This window comes from Taeniopygia guttata, chromosome 17 (assembly GCF_048771995.1).
Source record: "Taeniopygia guttata chromosome 17, bTaeGut7.mat, whole genome shotgun sequence".
NCBI classification, from domain to species: Eukaryota; Metazoa; Chordata; class Aves; order Passeriformes; family Estrildidae; genus Taeniopygia; species Taeniopygia guttata.
This window is the reverse complement of record NC_133042.1, coordinates 373,614-398,023: the sequence shown is the minus strand read 5'-3', so window position 1 is coordinate 398,023 and position 24,410 is coordinate 373,614. Positions and strand designations below refer to the sequence as shown.

The following is a 24,410-nucleotide window of genomic DNA, read 5'->3' as shown; positions in this document are numbered from 1 at the left end:
CCAGACAGGGATTTTTTTTTCCCCAGTCCCTTTCACAGGAGCAAAGGGCCAAGGAAATTAAGGAATAAAAAAAATTTAAGAGGTAACAATTCTTCTGGGAGCAGATAACATGGCTGGCCCCATGCCATGGCCCATGGCCCATGCCATGGCCCATGGCCCATGCCATGCATCTACCTCTACCTGGCACCTTCCTGCTCAGCCATGGTGGCAGGAGGAGCCACAAGCAGGTGACAATTCCTTCCAGAGCCAGGTCTGACATCCCTGTCGCACTACACCATGGCAGCTCTCTCTCAGCATTCCTTGGACAGGCTCAGAGTGGGCTGACAGCCTGCCAGGGCACCGCTGATGCTCTAACGGGGCTCCCGCTGGGAGTGTGTCGGCTGGGGCTGAGCCCAGCCATGCAGCACGGCACAGCCACGGGAATCCCCACACTGAGAATCAGGCAGCACATGCTGGCCAGCGGGGTGCCAGACAGCAGATCCCATACAGCATCCTGGCATTTCTGTTTGCACCAAGGCCTCAGGTCTATGCCCAGTGCATGGGGCCAGAGACTGGATGCCAGGATTTTGCACAGCATCCCCTGACTCCATGGGGGAAACCCTGGGATGGCCTGGGAGCTCTGTACCAAAGAGAGACAACCTGACATTCCTGCTGGACATGGCTGTTGGCGTGACCGGGATGTCCATGTGGCATCTCTGGGGCTTGTGGCTGTGGAGGCACATCACCACCAAGCGCCCACTGTCCTGCAGCCAGATGGGACATTTGTACTCTGAAGAGGACATAGGGGTTGAAAACCAAGCCCTACAGATGTGAGACTAATACAGGATATGGAAAGAGGTTTTGCAAGGGAGTGACCCAGGAATGTGGCTCTGACTGGGGAGGGAGGGGGTGCTTTGGCAGTGCACGCCTCCATCCAAAGCCAATGGCTGCAGATGAGGTCTGACAAACCCAGCACTCAAAGCCAGGTGCCACTGCTGCAGAGCAGGCCGGGATGAGACACCTCCAGTCATCACCCCGAGCAGCACCCCAGCAGCCACATGACCCACATGTGTGATTCCCCAGCTCCTCACTCCCAGTGTATGCCATTCATGTGGGACTGGGGAATAACCAGACCCCAACACAGCATTACAGACTGCATTGGGTTGGAAGGGACCTTTCAAGGTAATATAGTCCAACCCCTGCCATGGCAGAGACACCTGCCACTTGCTCAGAGCCCTGTCCAACCTGGCTTTGAACGTTTCCAGGGATGGGACACCCACAGCTTCTCTAGGCAACCTGTGCCAGGGCCTTTTCACTCTCACAGGGAAGAATTTCTTCCCAATATCCCACATAACCCTGCCCTCTAGCAGTGGGAAGCCATTCCCCTTTATTCTGTCACTCCAGGCCCCTGTCCAAAGTCCCCCTCCAGCTCTCTGGAGCCACCCTAGGCCCCGGAATGGGCTCCGAGGCGCAGCGCTCAAGGCGCGCCCGGGCCGCCCGTACCGGAGCGGCGCCGCGGGGCGGGCACGGGGCCTTGGCGGCGGGGGTGGAGCCCAAACGCGGCGGAGCCCCGCCCCGCCCGGCCCGGCCCGGCCCGCCCCGCCCCGCCGCCCGCAGCCGCCGCGGCCCCGCGCCTGCTCGTGCCCGTGCCCGTGCCCGTGGACGATGGTGGCGGCCCGAGGCGCTGCCGCCCGCCGCGGAGCGCTGCTGTTGCTGCTCACCGCCCTCGGATCCTTCCGTCTGCGTCTCGCCCGGGCCGGTGAGTACCTCTCCGTTCCCCCTGCCCTGCCCTGTCCGTGTCCTCTCCCTTTCCCCGCGGATGTTCGTGTCCTCTCCCACGACGAACCCTGGTGTGGTTGCCCCCCCCCCCCCTTCTCCCTCATTATCCCCATCTCCACCAGGGATCAGCATCCGTGGGTGTTCGTGTTCTTGGGTGGAGCAAGATAGGAGGTGCCCCCGCCACGAAGCCCCGCGGGGGTTTCTCACACCCCGCAGCGCTCCCCGGGGACGGGCAGCGCCTCCCGTCACTCTCCTGCCCGCTGCTGCAGGCAGGGGCCTGGCAGCGGGTGGCAGCGCCGCACGGCTGGTCCCCAGCAGCTGTTTGAGGGGGCTGAAGGGACGGGACCCACGGATGTGGATCCTGGAGTGGGGAAGGAGCACACAGTCATGAGAGCGGGCCTCATGAAGCACCCTTATTGGTAGGAAAAAATTAAAACAACATCAAAAACCACCGAAACAAAGGAAAAAATAAGGCTGCTGCAGTGACCGAGCCATGCCGGGGAGCCGGCGGGGGCTGCGCTGAAGGAAACCCTGTTTGCCCGCCTGCCTCCTTGCCCCGGGAGCAGTCGCAGCATCGCCCCGCTACACCAGTGACGGTGACATTTCTGCTCTCTGCCGTGGCAGAAGGAACGGGTGGCCTTCGCGCCCTCCCGTGCAGCACCGCCCTAAGCTGCCCTGCTGTCTGCTGAAGGGTTGTTTCGGGGCGTTCAGGTTTGAATTGTTTGAGTTTCGGGGTCTGGGTTAGGACATTTCCCCTACTGGAGCGTCTGGCACTGGACGTGCTCCGTGTCCCCTTGCTCTGTGCCCACTGCTGGGGTGCACGGGGCTGTTAGGAGCATAGACAACGGCGCAGAAACCCCGGCAGCTCCAGGCAGCCCCGGGCCCCGCTGCACCTGCGGGGAAGGCGGTGGCTGCCCGCCCCGGGGAGGTGCCGTGTCCCTGCCTGGGTACGGCCTGGCTCGGGCAGGTGCTTTCCGCCTCGCTGGCGCAGGAGCCGGGAAGGGCCTCCTGGCTCCCAGCATTGTTTGCGGATCCGATATTGTTTTCCTTCTTTGGCTCTCGGCAGGGCAGACGCCGGGCAGGCAGACGCCGGCAGACAGCCTGATGTCAACCGGGGCCCGGTGGCCTCGCGGTGCTTCCACCTGCTCTGAGAGACGGCGGGAAGCTGCAATAATTTTTAAATCTCCCAGTGAATCAAAACGTCTGTGTGTTTCTACATCGGAAGGTTGGAGGCAGAGGTGGGGATGCTCCTGCACTCCCCCTCTTCCCACAAGTCAGGGCTGGGGTGGCCCACCCAGAGGTACTGCTGACACAGCCTGAGATGGGAGGAAGGAGATCCGGGCAGCTCAGATGAGCCACCAGTGATCCAGCATAATCTCTGCTCCTGAATTTAGGGGTTAGTGTGGGGTCATCTGGCCTGGCAGTGCTGGTTGGGCTGCATCCCTTGAGGTGCTGCTGGGGTGGCTGTGTCCAGGTGCTGTCAGGGGATGGTGACAGTTTCCCCTTCACCTCCCTTCCCAGCCCTAGGAGGATGCTGGAGGTGAGGTGAGCATGAGGAGCCTGGCAGCACATCAGCAGCCTATTCCAGTGCTGGGATGCTGCTCTTGGCACACGTGGGGTCGGATTTTCAGCTCAACCTCTTTCCCCTGAGAGAAGCTGGGGACAGTGTCTTTGCGCCGTTTCTAGCAGCAGCATCCCATTGCCAGGGGTTCGAGGTTGTATGGCATGTGGCATGTGGAGTGGGGAGCTCCAGGTAGGTTTCTTCTGGGGATGGCTGAAGAAATATCCCTGGGCAGGTAAAGGTGTCTCTGTCCCAATCCCACCACCCTTCTCTGAGTGCAGTGGGGCACAGAAATAGGCTGTTTCTTCTCACTTTATAATTGCCTTTCCTGGGCAGATGGGGCCAAGCTTGGCTTTCTCTGGGGGTGGCTGTGAGGGGGAGTTGGCAAGCCCAGGAGTAACTCCTGTTCTGTGGTGAAACTGGCTCCTGGCAAGGAGGGAGCCAGGGACAAGGTCCTACACCACCATACCCATATCCTCCTGCCTCTGCATCTCCATCAAAGGCTCTTCAGATAGGAGTTGGCATCTCCTTCTTCTCCTCCTCCTTGCTTTCCTTGGCTGGTGCTGCAACCCAGAGCCCATGCAGCACATGCCATCTCCCAGGATGCAGCTGCACGTGGCTCAGTAACATCCTTATCTTGCTGTGAGCCTGATCCAAGCTAGAGGAAGTGCAGCAGTGCTTTGGAGGTGTTGCAGGTAGTTTAGGTTTGCTTGCTGCTCCTCAGCTGGGCTTTTTTCTCCCACATGTCTCTATGCATCATACCAGGCTTTGGGCAGAGGCCCTGCCTTGCTTCGTTTTCTGGCTTCCTTTCCTGGAGCATGAGTGACAGCCATATTTCTCTCCACTTCTTGAGTAACTAGGTTGCCAAATTCACATCCCAGACATCTGGAGAAGACGCTCAGCAAAATATGAGTTTTATTTCCAGTCCAAGTGACCCATTTGGCCCCGTTTGACCTGCTGGCTCTGCACTGCTGCTTCTCCTCATGCTGCTCCGCAGGGACATGGGTGGGAGCACAGATGCTGGTGTTGATACTGGCTGCCCCTGCTCTGCAGTGATGCAGGTGCTGCTCAAACTTCCCAGCTGGGTATGGCTAGGCAGGAGCCATGCCCTGGGAAGTTCCCAGGCTCAGCCTGTGGTAGGATTGTCCATCTCTTACCTTTTCCTCCTTGCTTTCTTGTCTGTCGCTGCACTGGGAACAGGGTTGGGACACAGTGGGTGCAGTAGCCCCAGGGACCTCCATGCTGACCCCTGAAGCTGCGGCAGCTCCAGGCCACTCTTGGGAGCAAGACATCAGGACTTGTGCTGCGCCCATGGGTGCTGCCTGGCTGCCTGCAGAGCGAAGGGAGTGATCTCAGACCCACAACATCCTGTGAGTCAATCTGCAGGTAGCAGTTTTTTCTTGACACACAGGAAAGGTTGTCTGGATCCCTCCTGGGAATAGTGGGCAGTAAGTCCCACTCAGCCACCCCATCCCTTCAAGCCTCTCGTGGTGGGTGTCCTCTGCCACACTGGTGCAGACCAGGTGTTTCTCCATGCAGCAGCTGGAGTGCTGCCCATGTGGTTTTATTCTTGGAGATAATGTCTCCGCCTCGTTATCTGGGGTTACTTGTGCTCAGCTGGTTCTCACTGTGGGAAAGGAACCCTTGTGTGCATGAGGTGTGGAGGAGCTGGATGTGGGGCACAGGCATCCCACGGGGCTCCAAGGAGCTGGTACCCATGCCAGGGACATGAGCGGGCCTCTGTCTGCTGGCCTGAGGAAGGGGAATGGGTGGAAAGATGTCTGATAATTCCAATTGCAGAATCAGCATCAAGGAAGAGTTTATGGAAGAGATGGGGTGAAAGTCCCTCATCCCTTTTGCTGTACCTTTGTGGGGACTCACAAATCATGTGCACCCCAGCAATACCCTGGGGGTGCCGTGTGCGGAGAGCTGGAGATCAGGTTGGGGAGCCCTGGATTCTGGAGCCAGGGGCCTGCTTGCACTGTGCAGGGTTGGGTCCTTTGGATCTCCGATTTCCTGGCAGCTCTGGAGACTGGTCCCCCAGCCCAGGGATCCCTTAGTCCCCAGGGAGCCCGAGTCTTCCCACAACTCAGGGGAAGGTGCATCGATGTTTGCCTGAAATGTCTCTTCTGGGCCACGGGGGTATTAAGGGAGGTAATCGGCTTAGCCCTGCCTTGTGCTTCCGGGGGGGGCACAGCGTCAGGGGATGACAGTGTGGTCAAGGCACTGGGGACACAGAGGTTGGTGATGGATGCTGGAGACTAGAGGAATGATGGGGGATATCAGGGGTGAGTGTGGCAGGGGGAACAGAAGGGGTCGTGGGATGGACAGTGTGCTGAAGACAGGAGAGGTGTGGCAATGCTAGAGACAGGAGGGGTGATAGCACTGTGGGGACTCCAGGAATGAGAAAGTTAATGAGGGCTGCTGCGGACAAGAGCAATGGGCATGTTGTGGACAGGATGGGTGGTTTGGTGCCCAGGGACAAGAGGGCTGATGGGATGGCCTCTCCCCATGTGCAAGGTGCTGGGTCCCTGGGCACAGAGTACAGAAGGTGCCATCAGTCCTATCCCCACATTAAATCCGTAAACATTGTGCCCTGGTGCTTGGTCCCCACTGAGAGCTCTGGGTCTGGTCCCTGATGGGGGGTAGTGGCTCCCCTGGGTGGCTGGCCCCAAAACCCTTGGGCTTGGCCCCAGTGCTGCTGCCAGCACTGAGGTATCTGCCTCCTGTGCCTGGGCATAACCCAGTGCTGCTGCCACTCCAAATGGCAGCCACAGGCCTGTAATTAGCCACTTTGTGAGCTAAAGAGAATTGCAACAGGAAGAAAGTGGCTGTTAAGTGCCTGGAGTGAGCTTTGAATTGGAGGAAGGAAACACAGCCAGAGCGGGTCCTGGTTCCTGCCTTATCCTGCCCTTGAGCACTTGGGCTGCAACCGCCCATGTTAACCCATGCACACTCTGGCACATGCTGGGGTACTTCCTGCCAGATAGAGGATGGCAAAGCTTTTGAGAGGTATTCGCTCTTTGAGTGGGAACCCATCGCACTAGGTAGGTGACATGTCAGCTGCGTGCTGTCAGGGACCCTGACTCATCGTGATACAGGGGTTCCCGGGCTCCTGGCCCCTGTTCCATTCCTATAGAAAGGAGACTGGTGGAAGTGGAGACAGGAGGTGTGGAAGGTACAGGTCTCCACTGCACCCATGGCTGCTCTCTTGTGGGTGAAGAGCTGCTCTGCCTCGGGGACTTCATCATCACACACCTGTCAGAGAGAGTGAGAGGGCCCTAAATGGGAAGAGAGGGCAGCCTGGTGAGCTGCTGGAACGTGACCCATCCTGCAGCCATCATTCCTGGCTTCCTGGCTAGGAAGGAGAGGGTTTCCCTGAGCTGACTTTTCCTATGCAGCAAATACCCCAAAATGTCTGGGTCCAGCTCTTGGCACCATCTGCATACCTTTATCAAGAACCCTCGGATGCTGCATGCACCAGCACCCCTAGGATGCAGCTGTGCATCCCATGGACACCCAGTTTCTCTGTTGATGTGGCCTCTTAGTTTCTGGGCTCTGCCCCATGGGATACAATGGCCCTGCAGGTCTTTATCACTGGTGGTAGCTGAGTCAGTGTGGGTGTACCTGCGGGTGCAGCCCCAGCGGGGTGGGTGCTGCAGCCCCTGCGTTTCTGCCTGCCTCTGCTCTTGCATGTCCACCAGCATGGAGGGTGCCCATCCAGAATCCCCTTACCAGCCCTTGTTCCAAAGGCTGTTCTTCTAATGGCTATTCCAACAGCTATAAAGGTTGGCTCCTACTGCTGCAGCACCCGTGGGTGAGGAGCTATGTCCCCAGGCCTCTGTTTCAGGGTGATGGGCTGGTGGGAACTTAGACAAAGGGAGCTGGACAGAGAGACAGAATCCTCACCTTGAACAATGCCACCTCTGAGCTGCTGGAGTCATCAGCAAAATTTTGCTGGTGCTTCTTTCCCAAAGGCTGCAGGATGTCTCTGGTGGTGATGTGGGATGGCTTTGGCTTTGCTAAAGAGCATCTTGGCCCTGGTGGGTGCAGTGGTGCTGCTGCTCCAGATGGATATTTCCAGCCCAGTAGTGAGAGTGCATGGGAGTCTGTGGCTGCTTTCAGATGGCTGAGCTGTGGTGGCCCCTGGCCTGGCAGCTCCTGGGTGCTGAGCTGTGGGGTGGGCTGCGCTCTCCCACCTCCCTGCCATCACACAGAGAGCTAACCCAGGGCTGTGGCTCTGCTACAGCTCACCAGGCAAGTGTGTACCCATGGGGTGCTCTCCTGCTGATGGGTCAGTGCCCAGGAATGCGCTTAGGAGAGAGCTGGACCCCACCCCCTTCCTTCCAGACTGCTTAGTGCTTCAGGTGGGTCTGTAGTGCCAGGGCTGCCCATCCTCTGTGATGCCGGCACAGCAAAGGTCCAGCACAGTGCTGTGCTGCGCTGCTCATTGGAGAGTTCTGGAGCACCTCAGGGGTGCGAGGAGAGGCCCCTTGATGGTGCTTGCTGTGCACTGGCTACCAGCTGCTTCACTTGTGATGTGATGCAAAACCTGCCCAATAAGAAGGGAATTAAAGAGCCCAACCCCAGACCCAGCCGGCTCAGTGCATGTGCAGATTTCGTTGGTATTTACTTGAGAAAAACCTGATAAACAAGACTTAAAGTGGGTGGTTCAGGCTGCAAAAGAGCAGCCAGATGCATTGGGATAGGGTGGCATTGGAGTCCTCAGCGTGGGTGGGTGTGCATGCAGCGAAGCAAAGCCAGTGGCAGATGTGGGCGGTTAGGACTGGGGGAATGGCGTATGGCACCTGGTTTACCTTTTGCCTTTTTAAATTATTTCTTCTGTTCCTGAGTATCTGAAGCCGCTTGTGGCTGGAGATCCCTTGGCATAGCAGGAGCACAGGAGGGGATGCAGTGGTGCACATCCTGGGTGTGGCAGCCTCTGCAGGGCTGGAGCTGGGGCTGTCAGGATCCAGGATTTTTGGGATACCGGGGCCGGGGGGTGGGGGGGGGGGGTGGTCTCGCTGGCTTGATGCCTTCCTCACAGGCAAGGAGAGCCATGTTCTCTAATACCTCCTGGCTCTGCCCAGTCTCTGCTGGGGTCTGGATTTGTGGTTTGCTGAAGCTGTTTCCAACCGTGCTGGTGCTATCTCCTGTTCCTACAATCCTGCCAATCCAGCTGTTTTCTTTGCACAGCAGGCAGGCTGCCAGGGCAAGGAACGGGGATTTTTCTGGTCCATTTAAGGGCTTTGAGTAATGATGACACAAAATTTCATTCCCTCAGCCTGCTGGAGATTGCTTGGTTCTGCCCCAGCCTGGAATCACAGGAGCAACTTGGGATTTTGGGGTGCTCCTCTAGAACAGGGACAGGCTGTGGGGGAACACTAATGGTTGGGAGGCAATGTGTTTGGGGATGCCGAGGGCTTGGCATCTTCCCGCCTCTGCAGGAACCTAACTCAGCTCCTCCTGACCCTCCCTTTCCCCCTGGGCGTTGAACGTGGAGCAGGACAAAGCTCTGGAAGCCCATCATGATGGCCTCAGGGCTGCAGCATAGGTGCCCATCACACTGTCTGCCTGCCTGTAGCCCAGGGCTCTGGGCTGGTGGCCCAAAAGCAGCAGTAGCTGGGTGAGGATGGAGGTGGGAGTGGTGAGGATGAGGCCTTTTTCCGTAGTTCCTGGGTGGGGCTGTGTCTGGTGGGACTGTCCCATCAGTGGGACTGTCCTCTCCGTGGGAGCAGGGTGCAGTAGAGGTGTTTGCTGTGCAGGGATAGGGACTGCTCCCAGGGGTTCCTTACGGGTGTTCCCTGTCCTCAGCCTGAGGCACAAGGCTGCTGGCACTGTTGGCCATGACAGAAACTGTGCTGGAGATATCTCTGCCAGCTGGGCCAGACCTCATCACCCACCAGCGGAAGCTGGGAGCCAGGACACAAGCCCTGGTGGCCTCAGGGATGGGAGCTGGTGGCATGTTGCTTCTGCCTGACGAAATCTGCTGAAGCACAAAGAAGCACTTCCAGCTGCTCCCTCACTGGTGGACTAGCACACACCGGTGCTGCTGCAGGACATGGGGCCAGACTGGTGGCCATGGCTGTGCCACATGCTCTGTTCCCAGCAGTGACATGACGTGTCCAGCATGCCCCCACTCCTGGTTTGCTGGGTCAGCGCTGCAGAGAGCCCTGCTCCACTGTCTCTGGTGGGAGGGGGCTTGGCTGCTGCATTTTCAGGGGCAGGAGCACAGCAGGGATGTGAGCAGCTGCTGGCAGTGGCACAGGGACTGCCCAGGCAGTGATGCCAGCTGTGTCCAGGAGTGGGCATTGCTCCAGGGGTCCAGCCCAGTCCCCATCCACCTGCTTCCTAGTGCAAGAGACAGCAGGGCAGGGGGATGCAGCTGAGTCAGAAAGCCCACCAAGTCACAGCCACCAGCAAGGTTTCCATCCTGCAGTCACTCTACATGTCACTTGTGCTTGGTGTGTGTCACCTCTGCTTGGTGTGTGTCAGCCGTGGCTGGTGTGTACAGCATCCAGCCTGGCATTGTTACTGCAGCTGCTGACAGTCACTACCACTGACTCATTTCACATCCGTGGGCATGGGGCAATGCAGGTGAGGTGCTGGGGTGCCTCAGCAACCCCTGCTCCTGCTGGACAGCAGCACTGCCCCTGCCCAGGGAGGCTCTGGACAGGGGGAAGCGAGCCCTCGAGGGCTGAGGTCTGGTGGGTGCATCATGCCAGCCTGCCTGTCTGATGCCTGCCCACCAGCCTGCCCTGGGCCGGCTCCAGAGTGCTCCTTCAGAGCCAGGAGCACTTTACAGAGCTGGAGGGAGCCACGGCCAGTGCCAGCTGGCAGTGGAAGTACCGGGAAGGCAGGCTGTAGGCAGGGCCCTCAGCAGTTCCCACCTTATCTGGCTGGAGGAGGAGGATGAGGAAAAAGAGGAGAAGGAATGACCTTGGAGTGGAGCTGGCAGAGACCACACCACTGCAGGCCTTGTGGGGGCTGCTGCCGCTGCTGGAGCTCTGTCATGGCCTTGCTGTGCTCTTCCCTCAGCCTCAGCCAGTATGCAAGGGCCCAACGTGGGCGTGAGATCTGCACCCTTTTCCCCAGACACCCCGATATTCCCCCTCAGTTACCCATGTCCCACCAGGGGCCATGTCCTGCTGCCATAGAGGGGCCAGACCCAGTGGTCCTGGGCAGGCTGCTTTGTGCCCATGTGGCTGTGCAGCCAGTGCCCAGTGGGCTCAGCCCATCCTGGGCTCTGCCAGCTCCCACTGTTGGCACTGGGGCTGGCGCTGGGAGGGAGGCTGGGTGTTGGGGTTGCCAGAACCTTAAACATTCGCACCAGTGCTCAGCCCTAATCAATTATCCTCTTACGTTCACTTTTATCTCTCTATCTGCAGCAGTGACGCAGTGGGGGCAGTCCCTGCCTCCCTGGCCACACCAATGTCCTCCTCGGGTTTATTTTTGTTTCTTTTTCACCTGTATGTTTTGGCATGAGTATGGAAGAGCTGCTCCATCCAGTCTGTGACTGCCAGTGGCTCTATGCCCTGCCTGGGCACCCCCTTCACAAGCACTCTGCTGGTCCTGAGTGCCACCCTGGGTGCCCAGCACAGCTCTCCCCAGGCTGAGTCCTTGGGGATGGAGCTGTGTGCTCAGCTTTCCCCCATGGATAACACATCCAGAGGCTTGCTGCTAACATGGCCATGTTTCCTCCTGGGCACAGGTCTGTTCCTGTTTACATGTGTCTGCAGCTCATGCCCACCTGCCGTCTGTCTGTATCCCATGCACCCACTGGCCTTGGGCTGGGGTCCTGCCTGCAAGGAGTCACTCGGCTCCTCCAGCACCGGCAGCTCAGCCCAGGCTTGAGCTCGGTTTAAGGGGTTACCCCAGTTGTGCTGTTCTGGGCTCCCTGCACAGGAGTTGAGCACCATGGCAGGGCAACAACAGCAATTGGAGCATCCCCCTCCTCCAAACACCCCTGGCGCATCTGAACAGCATTATCCTGGCTGTGCCGTGTCTGGTGCTGGCTGCACATTCCATATCATTCATTGCTTGCTCCTCTGGTCTGCACTGCCCTGCTGGCAGGGCCATGCAGGGTTAAGGTCCTCGCAGGACCCCAGCTTGGGTCCGCCTTGCCCATCCCACTTGTGGCCAGGCCATGCTGGGCTGCACTGGTGCCAAGCAGGGACCATGGTTGGGGTGGGGGGATCCCAAACTCCCCAGATTCAACAGCAGCCCTGCAGGTGCAGAGCTAAGACTAGGAGCTGCAGCAGGCATGCTGGCACTGGTAACAGGTGCGTGGCGTGGCCACAGCTGGGTGGAATTGGGACCAACATGCCATGCCAACCCCAGTACCCTGCCTCAGGGTGAGTGTTCAGGAGGGGGAACCCATGGCCAGTGTTTGAACCCACCACCTGCCTGCTCAAGCACTGGACAGGTGACACCAGCCCCGAGCAATCTGTGAGTGTGCAAGGGTGGGGCAGCATTGGGCGGTGTAGTTTGACAGCCTCACAGGGTGGCAGCGGTCAGGGCTGGAGGTGGCCGTGTGGCATCTGGCTGGTGGCACACAGAGTGCTGAGTCCCCATCACCTAGCATGGCACTGAGGTGCCCACTTCCACCAGCAAAGGACTCTCACTGCTGGGCTTTGAGGTGGGCTCAGGGAGTGGCAAAGCCCCTGAGGGCCCCCTCAGTCCACAGGGTGCCCACACAGCGATGCCAGCTCACCAGTCACTGGCTGGTGACATATGGGGAGCTGTGAATTGCAGCCAGTGACAGCTGGGCAAGCACAGTTCATTCCTCAAACAGAGATAACAACCTTCACTGGGATCCAGCCTGGGCATTATGTACCCAGTTGCTCTGGCTCAGGGCTCTGCCCCTATCACTCCTCACAAGGTGGCTCTGAGGAGTGACCCAGACTGGGGTGACTTCCTCCACCAGTGATCAGCTTTTGGCAGCACCTGTTTTGGGAGGAAGTGTTTCCACGGGCCTGTGGCACAGACAGGGGCCGTACAGGTGTATTCCCCACTGCCCCACGGAACTGCGACATGTCCCCAGCCTGAGGCTCCACAGTGCCACGTCCTCCTCCTGCCCTGTCTTTTAAACAGGGTGGCCTTGAGAATAACGCTGGGGAGGTGAAGCCAGGAGCCAAGTCCAATTTCTGTGCTTAGACATCTGATTATTTGCCCATTAAGCACTAATTGCATCCCAGCCACATGGCCAAACCTCACACCTTTCCCAGGGAGCAAACAGTCCAGCAAAAAAACCCAGCTCCCATGGGCACAGTAGGCACTTTCCCCCACCCTGAACGCACCCCCTCCAGGCGGCTGTGCCTGGTGTGGGGGTCAGCCAGCATTAAAATCACAGTTGGTGCACCCTTGCTAGTGCCAGCCGAGGTGGGAAAGGTGATGACTTCCTCATGGAGTGCAGTGGGCAGTTGCCTGGGCACAGGCTGGGGATTCTCAATAGCAGCTGCACTCTCCAGGGAGCAGTTGGTGGTGAAATATGGCCATGCAAAGGCAGGGGGTTGCATATCCTGCTTGTGTGGCTTTGGGGTGGTAGCTTTCCTGCGCCCTTGCTGGGGGAGCAGAACTGTCATGATTCGTGTTCTGCCGGTTCTGTCCTGTTTAGGACTCTCAACTGTGTACAGGGTGCTGGGCCCCTCGCCCCTGGTGTGCTGCAGGGCTGGGGATGCTCAGGACAGCCCCCACAGTCGTGGTGCCCCTCGCTGTGGAGTGTGCTGGGGCTGTCCCCGATGATGCCGTTCCCAGGCACGGGTGCAGGGACAAGCAGGTAGCCAGTGCTGGTGCCTGTGTGGGTGGCAAGGGCTGGCAGGGGCTGCTTGGGGTGCGTGGGCCGGTGCTGGGAGCCTGCTCCGGCTGTGACTCATTGCCAGCCTGGCCCTGCAGCCCCACAGTCCTGCTCTCTGCCCACTGCTGCCTGCAGGAACGCTGCGGGTGTTGCCATGCAGGGCAAGATGAGGGGCAGAATAGGGCAGCTGGGTGCCACCCCCAGGCAGTGTGTGCAACCCCATCCAGCTGTGGCCCCATCCAGCTCTTCCTCCCATGCAGTTGTGCCCAGCTGGGTGCACTGAGGGGCACCTGGTTCCACACCGCCACCAGCTTGTGAGGGAAAGATACTTGTGCTGCCACAGGACCAGCAGTGTCACCATCAAAGCCAGGACCCCAGTGTCCCCGCAACAGCCCCCTGCCACAGGTGGTACCTGAGTGCTGGCCTTTCGTGTCACTTGTCTCCAGCTCTGCACATGGTTTGCCACCATCACCTGGCCCAGGACTCAGCTTTGTGTAGGACACAGGGACCTTGTGTCCCCCAGGGAGGTCCACCTCCTGGGGTGAAGACCCAGCCATGATGGCACTGCCATGGCACAGTGGGTTGGTGAGGCTGGAGCCTGGGGGACTCATGCCTGTACCCAGGGAGTAGAGACTCCCTGGGGCTGATATGGGCATGAGATACCCCATGAAACTGCAAGTGAGGTTTGGAGTACAGTTCAGTGCCCGGGAGGGCTGGCTCCCACTGCTTCCTGCAGGGAATGCCGAAGGGATGGGAGCCTAAGTGCTGATACCAGCACTGTCACACTCTGCTGAGGCTTTGGGGGAGTTTGGGACTTTTGATTTGACAGTCACCACACATCGGTCTGTGCTGGTTGGATTTCATCTCCCCATGCAGGGCAGGCAGCGGCAGGAGAGTCTGCAGGTCCTGCAGCCCTCCCACGTTGTGTCCCACAGGATGGTAGCACCCTGGGGCTGGGGACCCTTGAGGGGTATGGGCACTGCATGCTCATCACTTCAACTGCCTTGTGCATGTCATGGAGTCACAGACTACTTCTAGTTGGAAGGGACCCATGAAGATCATTGAATCCAACTCCTCGTGGTTAATTCCAGCTGGTAATGGCTTTGTTGAGGCAAAGTGGGGCCTTGGGGCAGCTGTGGTGAAGCCCATTGATAGTTGGGAGCTGCAGCAGGAGCAGCCATGGGCAGCCCAGGGCAGCTGGATCCCACTCCAAAAAGCCATGAACAGACCTGGGGGTGTGTTTGACCCCTCTCCTCCTTCTGAGCTGTTTTGTCCTGTCCCCACAGCAGTGTCGTGTCCCCGGAGCCTGGACTGTGCCCTGCAGCGCCGGGAGTTCTGCCCGCCGGGGTCAGGTGCCTGTGGGCCCTGCCTGCCCCCCTTCCAGGAGGACGACCGTGGGCGCTGTGTCCAGAAGCAGCTCTCACCCAGTGGTAGGTGCACCCACCCTCCACCCCTCTGCCTGCACACCTACACTGCACCTCTGCAGCTCTGGGAGGTTCTGTGCCTCAGGACAGCCCCCCACCCCAGCAGTACCCCATCCTCTTCCTTCTTTCCATGGCAGCTGTATCTCTGTGGGGACAGCTGCTCTTCTCCCTCTCACCCCACTCGCCTCAGCGGGGGGGTGGTTTTGGGCTGGCAGCCCCATCCTGCTCTACCTGCATCCTGCTCTGATGATTGGCCCTGTCAGCACCATGGGGAGCCTAGGACCTCCAAGGACAGGAGTAGGACACGCAGCTTCTGGGGATCTCCAGGGCCCGCCTGGCTGTTCCAGGGTTCGGGCTTTGCAGGAGCAGGGGAGCCGCCTTCAGCACACAGACCGGTGACTTATGCTGCCCATGGCCTCACCCATCCCAGGGCTGAGCTGGTGCCAGTGTTTGGGATTTCAGTGCCTGATTGCCTTTGGTTCGAGATGTTGGCCTGTGGTTCAGGACTGCTGTTTCTGCCTTGGGTGATGCCCAGCATCCATCCTGGGAGGGCTGCAGTCAGCTGTGACAGGCAGGACCACTCCTTGGCTGCACACCAGGGCACCGAGGGTCGTACTGGGTGTTACTCCTGGCTCCGTTCCCGAGGGATTTAAAGAGCTGTGGCAGCCCGGGTGCAGCAGCCCATGGTCACCCATCCCACTGCTACTGCAATATTTGAAGGGTACTCCCAATGTGGCTTTGGCACCTGTGCCCCTGGTTCAGCTGCAAAGACAGTGCTGGAGGTCAGGCATAGGCATTTTTTAGTGTGACAGTCAGCTCTTCATGCATCTTGGAAAGCTGTGGCAGAGCTATTTCTGTGCCCCCTTATCATGGGCTCATCTCACAGGTGAGTCAAGACCATAATTATGGCTCCACACAATTATTTATTGCTATAAAGTGGAGTGTACTCTGTGGTTGGGGAAGAGGCCAGGACTGGCCACACTCTCAGGCTGTTCCTGGTAGGTTCTGCTGGGGACTGCCTGGACGAAAGGTACTTTGGAGCACCTCTTGAGTCACCTCCTGGTGCAGAACGTATTGGTATCTCTCCCAGCCCACCCTTCTCCACCTGTTCTTCACTCCCGCTGCCCCCAAAAGTCTCCTGCAAAGGGGTTCCTAACTCCTGGGGAGCTTCTAAAAACATGCAGGGTGGCTTGTCCACATGCCAGGCAGGATGGACAAGCACTGGTCATTGAACCAGGCAAGCAGTTCCCCCTGCATCTGAGCACCATGCAGACATGGAGAGGTCCTCTGGGTTTTAAGGGATCGCTTTGTGCTGTTGAGCATGTTCAGGGTCTTACTGGGGTGCAGTTGGAGATATCCTTCACTCAGCCTAGGTGGGCACATGGAAGATATCAGAACGCAGCATGCCTTCAGTGCCATTCCTCCTGGCAGGATAATTACTCTGTAAATCAGAGCGGAGACCCCCAAAGCAAGACCTGAGAGGGATGACTGGGAGGATAAGAGGGGATGGCACAGCAATAGGGTGTAGACTTGATGTTTGACAGCAGTCAGCGCCCCTGCCACAGGCTCTTCTTCCACTGGCACTGAATAGCTTTAGCAGTTGTTTATAGTTCATTTTTTAATGTGAAGTGTTGAGCAAATTCCCCTCGCAAGGGCTGCACATGCGCTGGCGTCTCCATAGCAACCCAGCTCCTTTCTGAAGGATGTGGCCACAGTTGGATCCTTACGCAGAGATATAGGACCATGGTACCATCTTCTACCACCACATGGGAGGATGGTGACACCAAGGTCTCTCCCAGTCCCATCCTGTTGTCTCAAGCAATGCCACTAGCTTCTGGCAGCAAAAGTGTGGGGACTGTGTTAAATAAAAAAGGGGGATCCCCTCCCATATCCCCTGTTCTAGCATTCTGAGGATGCCCAGCTTCTCTTGGCAGGGAGGCACCATTTATTTTTCCATGGGGGCTTTCTTTCTCATCTTGCCTGTACCTTTGTTTGGTAGCAGCACTGGAGAGGGCTGTGAGGATGAAGAGGGGCCGTGATAGCTGCATTTAAGGGGAGGTGCAAGGCAAACAGGACTGCTGTAGCCCAAGGATGCCTAAGCCTTTAAAGGGAATACCCGTGCAGCCCTTTTGCTATGTAGGCAGACCTTTTAAAGGGTTACACATCCTTGAGCCACTTGTGGCTGCTGGTGACGACAATCCTGAGGTCCTGCCACTGTGCTATCCCCACAGTTCCTGGCAGGAGCCAGGAATCCTCTCCCAAAAGCAGCTTTATGAAGTGAAAAGCACCATTTGGGGTCTCAGGAGGGCATGTGAATGTTCCTGCCATTATGTGTAGGGCTCTTGGCACACCTGGCACAGCATCAGCACAGAGGTGAGATGGGAGCATGAAACTTGATTACACTGGGTACACTGCATCCCACAGCTGGCTGTCTGCACCTGGCTGCTGCTGTCTTGCACAGGGCTCTGAGCTACTCAGAATCCCACGCGCTCCATGGTGCTGCATGTGTCTGTGCTGTGATGGGTTTGAGTGATGTGCTTTGAGATAGTGGGTCTCATCCCTGCTTCTTCTTGACCAGGATGGAGCCCCACTGGGCTGCAGGAAGCACTTTGGGAAAAGGGGAAAAAGGAGCCCCTCAGCTCACAGACAAGGGTGTTCTTCCTTTCCTGCTTGCTGTGCTACCAGCATCAAAGAGGACATCAGCCATCCTGGGGCACGACTATAAAAATTAGTGGATTTATAAGAATTTTGTGCCCTCCTGTGGACACTGTCAGGTACAGGTTTCCTCAGCCCAGGACAGAAGCCTCATGTGTCTTGGTCCCTGTTTCCCCAAACTGTCAGGGTAGGTTGTGTCCCAGGGTTGAGCCCTGAGGAGGTGGAAGCCCTGAGGAGAGGCCAGGGGCAGAGCAGAGGGACTGGGGGCCTGTGTGCCTGCCTGGCCATGCCATCCTGCTGCAGCACTGGTGGCAGCTGCCATGAGGGGGCACCCGCACCATGCAAGAGCGCTGCCTGCACCCCCGAGTGCCCCTGTGGCATGTCCTGTGTACCCTGTCCCATTCATGCCCTGCCTGGACATCTCTGCTCCTGTTCCTGGGGCAGTCAGGCAAGAACTGGGGCTCACCCCGGCCCCCTGTTCCCTGGAGCAGCTCAGGGCCAGCATCCCACACACCGACAGTGCCTGGAAGGATCCAGCCCTCAGTGCCCTCAAATGTGTGGTAGAAGCTGTGGAAGCTAAACCTCCCCTTGCTAAGTGAGGTTTAGCTGCCACACAAAATGGGAGGTGAGCAGCTTTTAGCCACTTGAAGAGAATTTGGTGATAAAGCTGGTTAGTGCAGGTAAGTGGCACAACCCATGCGCTGCAGCAATGCCGGGACCCCAAACTGCTGCCTCAGTTTCCCATGTGCCACTTCACACACTCCCACAAGCTGGGAGGCTGAGGGACCTGGCAGTTGCTCTGGCTGCTTTTTCAACTTTATTTTCCTCTTTCCAGCCACATCACATCCAACACCAGCACAGCCTGGTGGTGGCACACATGGGATGGACAGGGTTGTCCCCTATGGGGACAGACCTTTCCCAGAATGCAGAGGCGAGTTAGAGCCAAATGTCCCCATTCCAGCATGAGGATGTCGCCTGGCTCAGGGCTATCCCCATCCTGGGCACCAGGATGTTCCCCTAAGGCACAGGGCTGTCACACTGGGTCCCATGCCAACTCCCTTGCCTGTTGGGAGACCTTGGCCCCATGCTGGCACCTTGTCACCATGGCACTCACCTATTGGGCACAGCACTGGCACAGCCCCAACCTGGCACCACTTGGCCATGATGCTGCTCTGGGATGCAAATAACAGGGTGCAAAGAGCCAGGGAAACCCAGGGCTCTAGCCAATGGTAGGAGGCTGGGGGCAATTTGGGGACACAAGGGCATGTAGGATGTAGGGACAGTGACTCTTGGTGCTTTTGTTTAAAGCAAGAGTGTCCCCCTTTTGCATTTTTTTGGCTCATGTGGCTCTGAGTCATGGGGCAGCAAGGTGGCTGTTGTGCACAGCTCCAGAGGGAATCAGGGTTTATTTCCAAACACTGAATGTGAGGACAGATTACAGAGGAGATGTAACTGTTATAACCCTGAATTCTCTGAGAATCAAGCTGCCAGTACCACCTTGCCTTAGTGTGTCTGGATTTAGGCCCCAGGGCTTCTCTGAGGGGACAGTCTGAATATGGGCAAAGGAAGCAGGGATAGGATGCGGACTGAGATGGGGACAGGGATGTCTACTGCCTTTGAAGTTGAGTTTAATCCTGTTAAAAGCAGTGGTGAGTGTCAGAGCTGGACTCTGCTTGATGAGCCTGAGAAGAGCGACTCCACTCTTGCTGCAATGCTGTCACCTCAGGCCAGAGTGGGAGTCCTGCCTGTGCCTGATGCTGCAAGAGCCCCCTGAGGGGCAGATGTCTCAGGTGGGCACTGTGCTGAGGCATGGGCTTGGGCAGCCACCTGTGAGATGCTGCTGGGGCCGGCCCCTGGGGGTACATCCCTCACTGCATGGGGCTCCCAAAGGAGCTGCATCCCGCCAGGTGCTGGGCAGGAACCAACCCCTCTACTGGAGCAAGGGCTCCCATGCTCTGCTCAACAGCCAAGCTGAGCCCTGCTCTGGGGTGGCTCCAGCCACCCTGAGCTATAAAGGATTTGGGTGAATTTGGGGTGAAAACCAGTGTTTGGGGTGAAACCAGGTGTCCTCTGACTGTAACTCACTGTGCTGAAGCTTCCTACCCCTCACCTCTGAGGAATCGGGGCAGCTGGGGAGTATCTGTCCTGGTCCAGCTGCCATCCCTCCTCACTCAGAGCTGCTGTGTGACCCCAGGGGCAAGGACACAGGGCAGGTCCTGCACACTTGGTGCTGGCACCCTGTCCTCTCTTACAGAGTCTGTGGGACCTGCTGCCTCTGGCACGAGGGCAGATGCTGTTTCTCCTGATCCTCCAGCATTTGTGGGCTGAAAAATCCCACCGAAAACAGCAAGGACACCCATAGGTCCTAGCTTTCGGAGAGCTGCATCTGAGGGGCCTCAGACTGAACACCACCCGTGTTTGCTGGAGCTGGGACAGGAGCCTCTTCTTGGGGGTACAGGTCTGACCCTGGGGGTGGGCACACACCTGCACCCCACAGTGCCTGTCTCACACCCATTCTCCCATAGGACGGACCTCTGTTCCCAGCTTGGAGGCAGAAATTGATTTTCTTGCGGATGTGCTGGCCAGGCAGGAGGCTCCTCTCCACCACCCGCTACAGGATGGCAGAACCAGGAGTAAGTGCTCATCCCTGTTCCCAGCAGTGCCAGGGACCCTGTGGCAGCCAGACCCTGCACCCCAGGCAAGTTTGCCCTCTGGAGCTGCCTGGGCACCACTCACCATTGCTCTGTCTTCTCCCACAGCCACCCTAGTGCCCAGCAGCAACAGACAGCGTGTGGCCAGTGGGCTGAGAGAGGGGCATCTGCAGCCAGGTCCTGCTGACACCATGGCAGCCACCACCCTCCCCACCACTGCTACGGTCCAGAAGTACCCGGTGGAGGCGTCCCCCATCCCTGAAAATGACAACATGGTGCTCGGTGAGACCCTGGGGCTCAGAGGAAGGGACTTCACACCCTCACCAGGGAAGCATGGGCTGGTGTCACCATGCTGCTAGCTCACCTGCTGTCCCTTGCTGTCCTCTCCACCTGTGCAGGGCTGATTGTGGTGTGCACAGTGGCCGGGATCTCAGCGCTGATCGTGGCGGCCATCTGCTGGTGCAGGTGAGCTGGAGCTGCTGACAGTCCCTCAGCGACCCTGTGCCCAGGGCAGTGTATTCCCATGTTTCTCAGGCATGAGGGGTTGGAAGAGAGGCAATAGTCCCCCCAGGGTGTGGCATCAGCTGGCTGGGGCTGTAGTGAGACACCTCCATGCCAGAGCAGATGGCACCTGGTGTGGGCATCACTGTGGCGCTGGGTGCTGACATTGCCAGCACGTTGGTGCCTTGTGCCCAGGCCCCATGGGATGGAGGTGCTATCACAGGGAACAGGGCTGACCCTCCACGGGTCACTGGCTCCTGAATGGAATTGTCTGCTCCTATGGCTCCTCACATCCTCTAGGATGAACTAGAAAAGTAATTGTGCCCACAGTGGGCGCTGGTGAAGCATGTCAAATCCTGGGTTCAGTTTTGGGCAGGAAAGACATTGAGGGGCAGGAGCATGTCCAGAGAAGGGACTGGAGCTGGCGAAGGGTCTGGAGCACAAGTCTTATGAGGAGCAGCTGAGTGAGCCGGGAGGGCTTAGCCTGGAAAAAAGGAGGCTCAGAACGACTGCGTTCTCTGCACAGCTTCCTGGCAGGAGGGGGCAGCCAGGGGAGGGTCAGGCTCTGCTCCCAGGGAACAAGGGACAAGATGAGAGGAAATGGCCTCAAGCTGTCTCCGGGGAGATTTAGGTTGGATATTAGGGAAGATTCATGTAAAGGATGGTCAGGCATTAGGCATTAGAAAGGGTTGCCGAGGGAGGTGGTGGAGTCACCATCCCCAAAAGTGTTCAAAAAACATGTGGATGTGGCACATGTGGATGTGGCAGCTGAGGATGTGGTTTAGTTGTGGGCTTTAGCAGTGCTGGGTTAATGGCTGGGCTTGATCTTAGAAAACTTTTCCAACCTTAGTAATTCCCTGATTCCAATGCCCCTCCCTGGCAGGCTGCAGAAGGAGGTCAGGCTGGCGCAGAAAGCAGACTACTCAGCCCAGCGAGTAGCTAGCCCCCTGCCCTATGACAAGATCTCGGTAAGGCGCCCATACCCCTCCCTGTGGGCTGTTTGGCACTCGGGCCTCAGTGCTCTGCTGGAGGGATTCCCACATGGTGGAGACCCTCCACCAGCCAGACTGGGGCCCTCCAAAGCCCAATCTACACAGCTGTTCCTGCTCTCTCCACAGCCTGGGGACAAGACGCTGGCTCAGAGTGCCCAAATGTACCACTACCAGCACCAAAAGCAGCAGATGCTCTGCCTGGAGAAGTAAGCAGCCTGGTAGCAGACAGGGTATCCTGCCATTAACTGGGATGGTCCTAATCATCCCACTGGGCTTCACCTCCTCTCTACATCTTCTTTCCCCCAGGCATAAAGAGGAGCCCAAGCTGCCGGACTCAGCATCATCTGATGAGGAGAATGAGGATGGGGACTTCACGGTGTACGAGTGCCCTGGGCTGGCTCCGGTATGCGGGTGCAGGAAAGCCAGGGGTCCCTGTGCATGTGGGGGTGTCCAACATGTGCCTGGGACGTGCACTTCTGTGCGAGGAGCCTTTTCCACATGTTCTTCATCAAACTTTGAGGTGGTCCAAGCTCTGCCCTCTGCTCCCCCCATGTCCATGGTCAGCTCCCACTGAAGCTCTCCGGTGGGCAGGAGTGCATGTCCTGGCACGAGGCTTTCCTTTGGAGCAGATAACTAGAGCAGCCCTTGGCACACCTGACCCACCATGCCTGTGGTGACAGGGACATGGTCACCGCTCCTGGGCACCGGGACTGGGGAGGCTTGTCCTTGTGTCTTGGCTAGCAGGGGGACTTCGGGGAAGGGCAGCTCATAACAGCCCAGGGTACAAAGAGCACAAAGGGACTTAGAGGAGCCTTTTACATGGTAATAGCTGCAGAGTGGCCATCAGGGCCCAGATCGAGGGTCATCAGTGGGTCTTTACAGGCCCATTAAAGGGCACTTGATCGCAGGCAGGCAGTCTGGGCAGGGCACCCCATTCCTGCCAGGCCCGCTGAAGGGGCCGTCCTGGGGTCCCCAGTCTGAGAAGAAACTCTGTTCCTGCCAGCCAGGCTGGGACTGCTGTCCTGAGTCCCCCAGCCCAGCGGTGGGGTCCCATCCCACCCAAGACCTTGGATTTTACACATCACCCCACCTCATTCCCTCCTGCCAGGGAGGCAGCACCTTTCCAGGGTGATGGGAGTCCTGGTGTTTGTCACTGCAGCCCACTCGGTTGTCCCCGTCCTCTCCCTCCTCCCTGCTGGTCTGGGGTTCAGACCCAAACCCCTTGGGATGGGGCAGCTGAATCCCAACTGCTTTCTGACCTCCCGCCTTTTCTTTCCCCTATCCCTCTCCCGCCGCCACGGCAGACCGGAGAAATGGAAGTGAGAAACCCACTGTTTGACGACTCCTCCCTACACCCCTCCAACCCCACGTCGCAGCAGTAACCAGCCCATCTCCTGCGCCCGAGCTTGCTACAGACTGTGCCTATGGCCGTGCCCAGCGGGGCTGCGTGCCGGAGGGGCACCCACAGCCGGGCCGAGGGAGGAGCACCCACAGCTGGGCCGAGGGACCTGCCAGACTGTTCGACACCTGCCCAATAAACACCCACTAACAGCTACGGAGGGGGATCGCCCCCATTTCCAACGTCCTTGTCCTCTTTGCTGCTGTGATTGCGTCCCTGCATTGCCGTTTGCTCACAGCTCTTGCGGGTGCAGGGGGGCGGCTGCTTTGGCACAGAAATGGCTGGGGGAAGGGGGGGCTGCGGCACTGTCCCTTTGTAGTGGCTTTGAGGAGGGGGCTGCTGCCCTAGCTGCAGCTAGGCTGATGCATAGCAGCTGGGAAGGATCCAGAGAGACGGTCAGAAAGCAGGAGAGGGCCGTGGGCATGCTCATGCATGGCATCACGTCCGCCAGCCTGCCCAAAGCCCCTCTGCCAAGGATGGAGCCTTTTCCTGGAGCTGGTGGCATCACTAAGGGCTTCAGTGCCCATTTTGCCTCCTCCACCCCAGCGTGGGCAGCTCCTGGCAGCAGGATAGTGCTCTGGGAGACAATGGCAGAAGCAAGAGCAGCTCAAGCAGGCACTGGCATCACTCCCCAGGCTGCTCCTTCAGATGCTGCCCTGTGCTCTGACCCCTTTAGGAGTGCTGGGCTTCAGGACAGTCCCAGTGCCACTGTGGCCTGGGAGCGCACATCAGTCTATGCTGGCAGAGGATGGGCTCTCTATTACCACAGGCCTCAGTGGGGTAAAAGCTCAGAAAAAGTGTTCCAGGTTTTGTTTTTAAGCTTATGTGGCTGTGGGGGAGGAAGGAATAGGACTGGAGGGAGCTGGGGTGGCTTGAGAGGTGTAGCCAAGGCACAGGGGGCTTTGCTGTGCTGCTTCAAATCCCACAGAGCCCATGCCCTGGCAACATCCCTGTGGAGGCTGGCACTATGCATTCTCTGAGTATCCCTCTGTGGCAGATGACAGTCTCCACTGCTCCACCCCAGGCACCTTTCAAGCCTCAGACACTCCCTGCACCCCTCTGTTGCCCACATCCAGCCTCACCAGCCCTCACCAACATGTTCTTGCTTGGAGCTCAGTGCTGCTCCTCAAACCCTCCTGGATACATAGGCTATGAACCCCTCCAGTGGAAGGCCAAGAACACAGTTTGGGTTACTTTGCACGGTGGCTTCATGTCCAGACCCTGTTGTGGACTGTCACAGCCACAGGTCACTGGTTGTGCTCCCTGGAGCCATTGCACACTCAGGCAGGCATGGGCAGGGCAGGCAGCAGTGGCAGGGATGTGCTGGTGAGTGGTGGTGGCATGGGACCATTCCCTGTCCCTGGCGGGGTGGCTGACTGAGGCCATGAGGCCATCACGGCACAGATTCTGTCCCCATGTCCTGCACTCCCCCTCCCCTGGGCTGCTGCCACTCTTCCATACCTCTCATTGTTGTCGTATGAATTGTAGTTCTTTTAAAAGGAGATTTTATTAAACGACCATGTTTGAGACCCATGCAAGTGTGTGGTGTGGGGCCTGAGGCTTGGGGGGCTACTCTCGATGGTGGGGTGGGAGAAGGGGACGAGGGAGGATGCTGTGGGTCCCCAAACCTTCCCTGGGGAACAGTGAGCAGCCATTCTGCTTGTGCAGCTGGA

General features: G+C 58.3%; 1 protein-coding gene across 3 annotated transcripts; it reads left to right on the top strand.

The window, feature by feature from the left end:
- The first annotated feature begins 1,560 nt into the window (after window positions 1–1,560).
- NPDC1 (neural proliferation, differentiation and control 1) lies at window positions 1,561–24,270 on the top strand. 3 transcript variants are annotated; one of them, XM_030286482.4, is made up of 9 exons: window positions 1,568–1,738; window positions 14,402–14,545; window positions 19,720–19,827; window positions 19,954–20,127; window positions 20,244–20,310; window positions 21,230–21,314; window positions 21,465–21,544; window positions 21,645–21,741; window positions 22,643–24,270. In XM_030286482.4, the coding sequence occupies exons 1-9, from the start codon at window positions 1,645–1,647 to the stop codon at window positions 22,718–22,720; spliced, it is 927 nt and encodes a 308-aa protein (XP_030142342.1). In that variant the 5' UTR covers window positions 1,568–1,644; the 3' UTR covers window positions 22,721–24,270. The 3 variants fall into 3 exon arrangements, with proteins under 3 accessions (XP_030142341.1, XP_030142340.1, XP_030142342.1); XM_030286481.4 differs by having other exon boundaries at window positions 1,561–1,738; window positions 14,405–14,545; window positions 21,230–21,544; XM_030286480.4 differs by having other exon boundaries at window positions 1,563–1,738; window positions 21,230–21,544.
- Window positions 24,271–24,410: the final 140 nt, after the last annotated feature.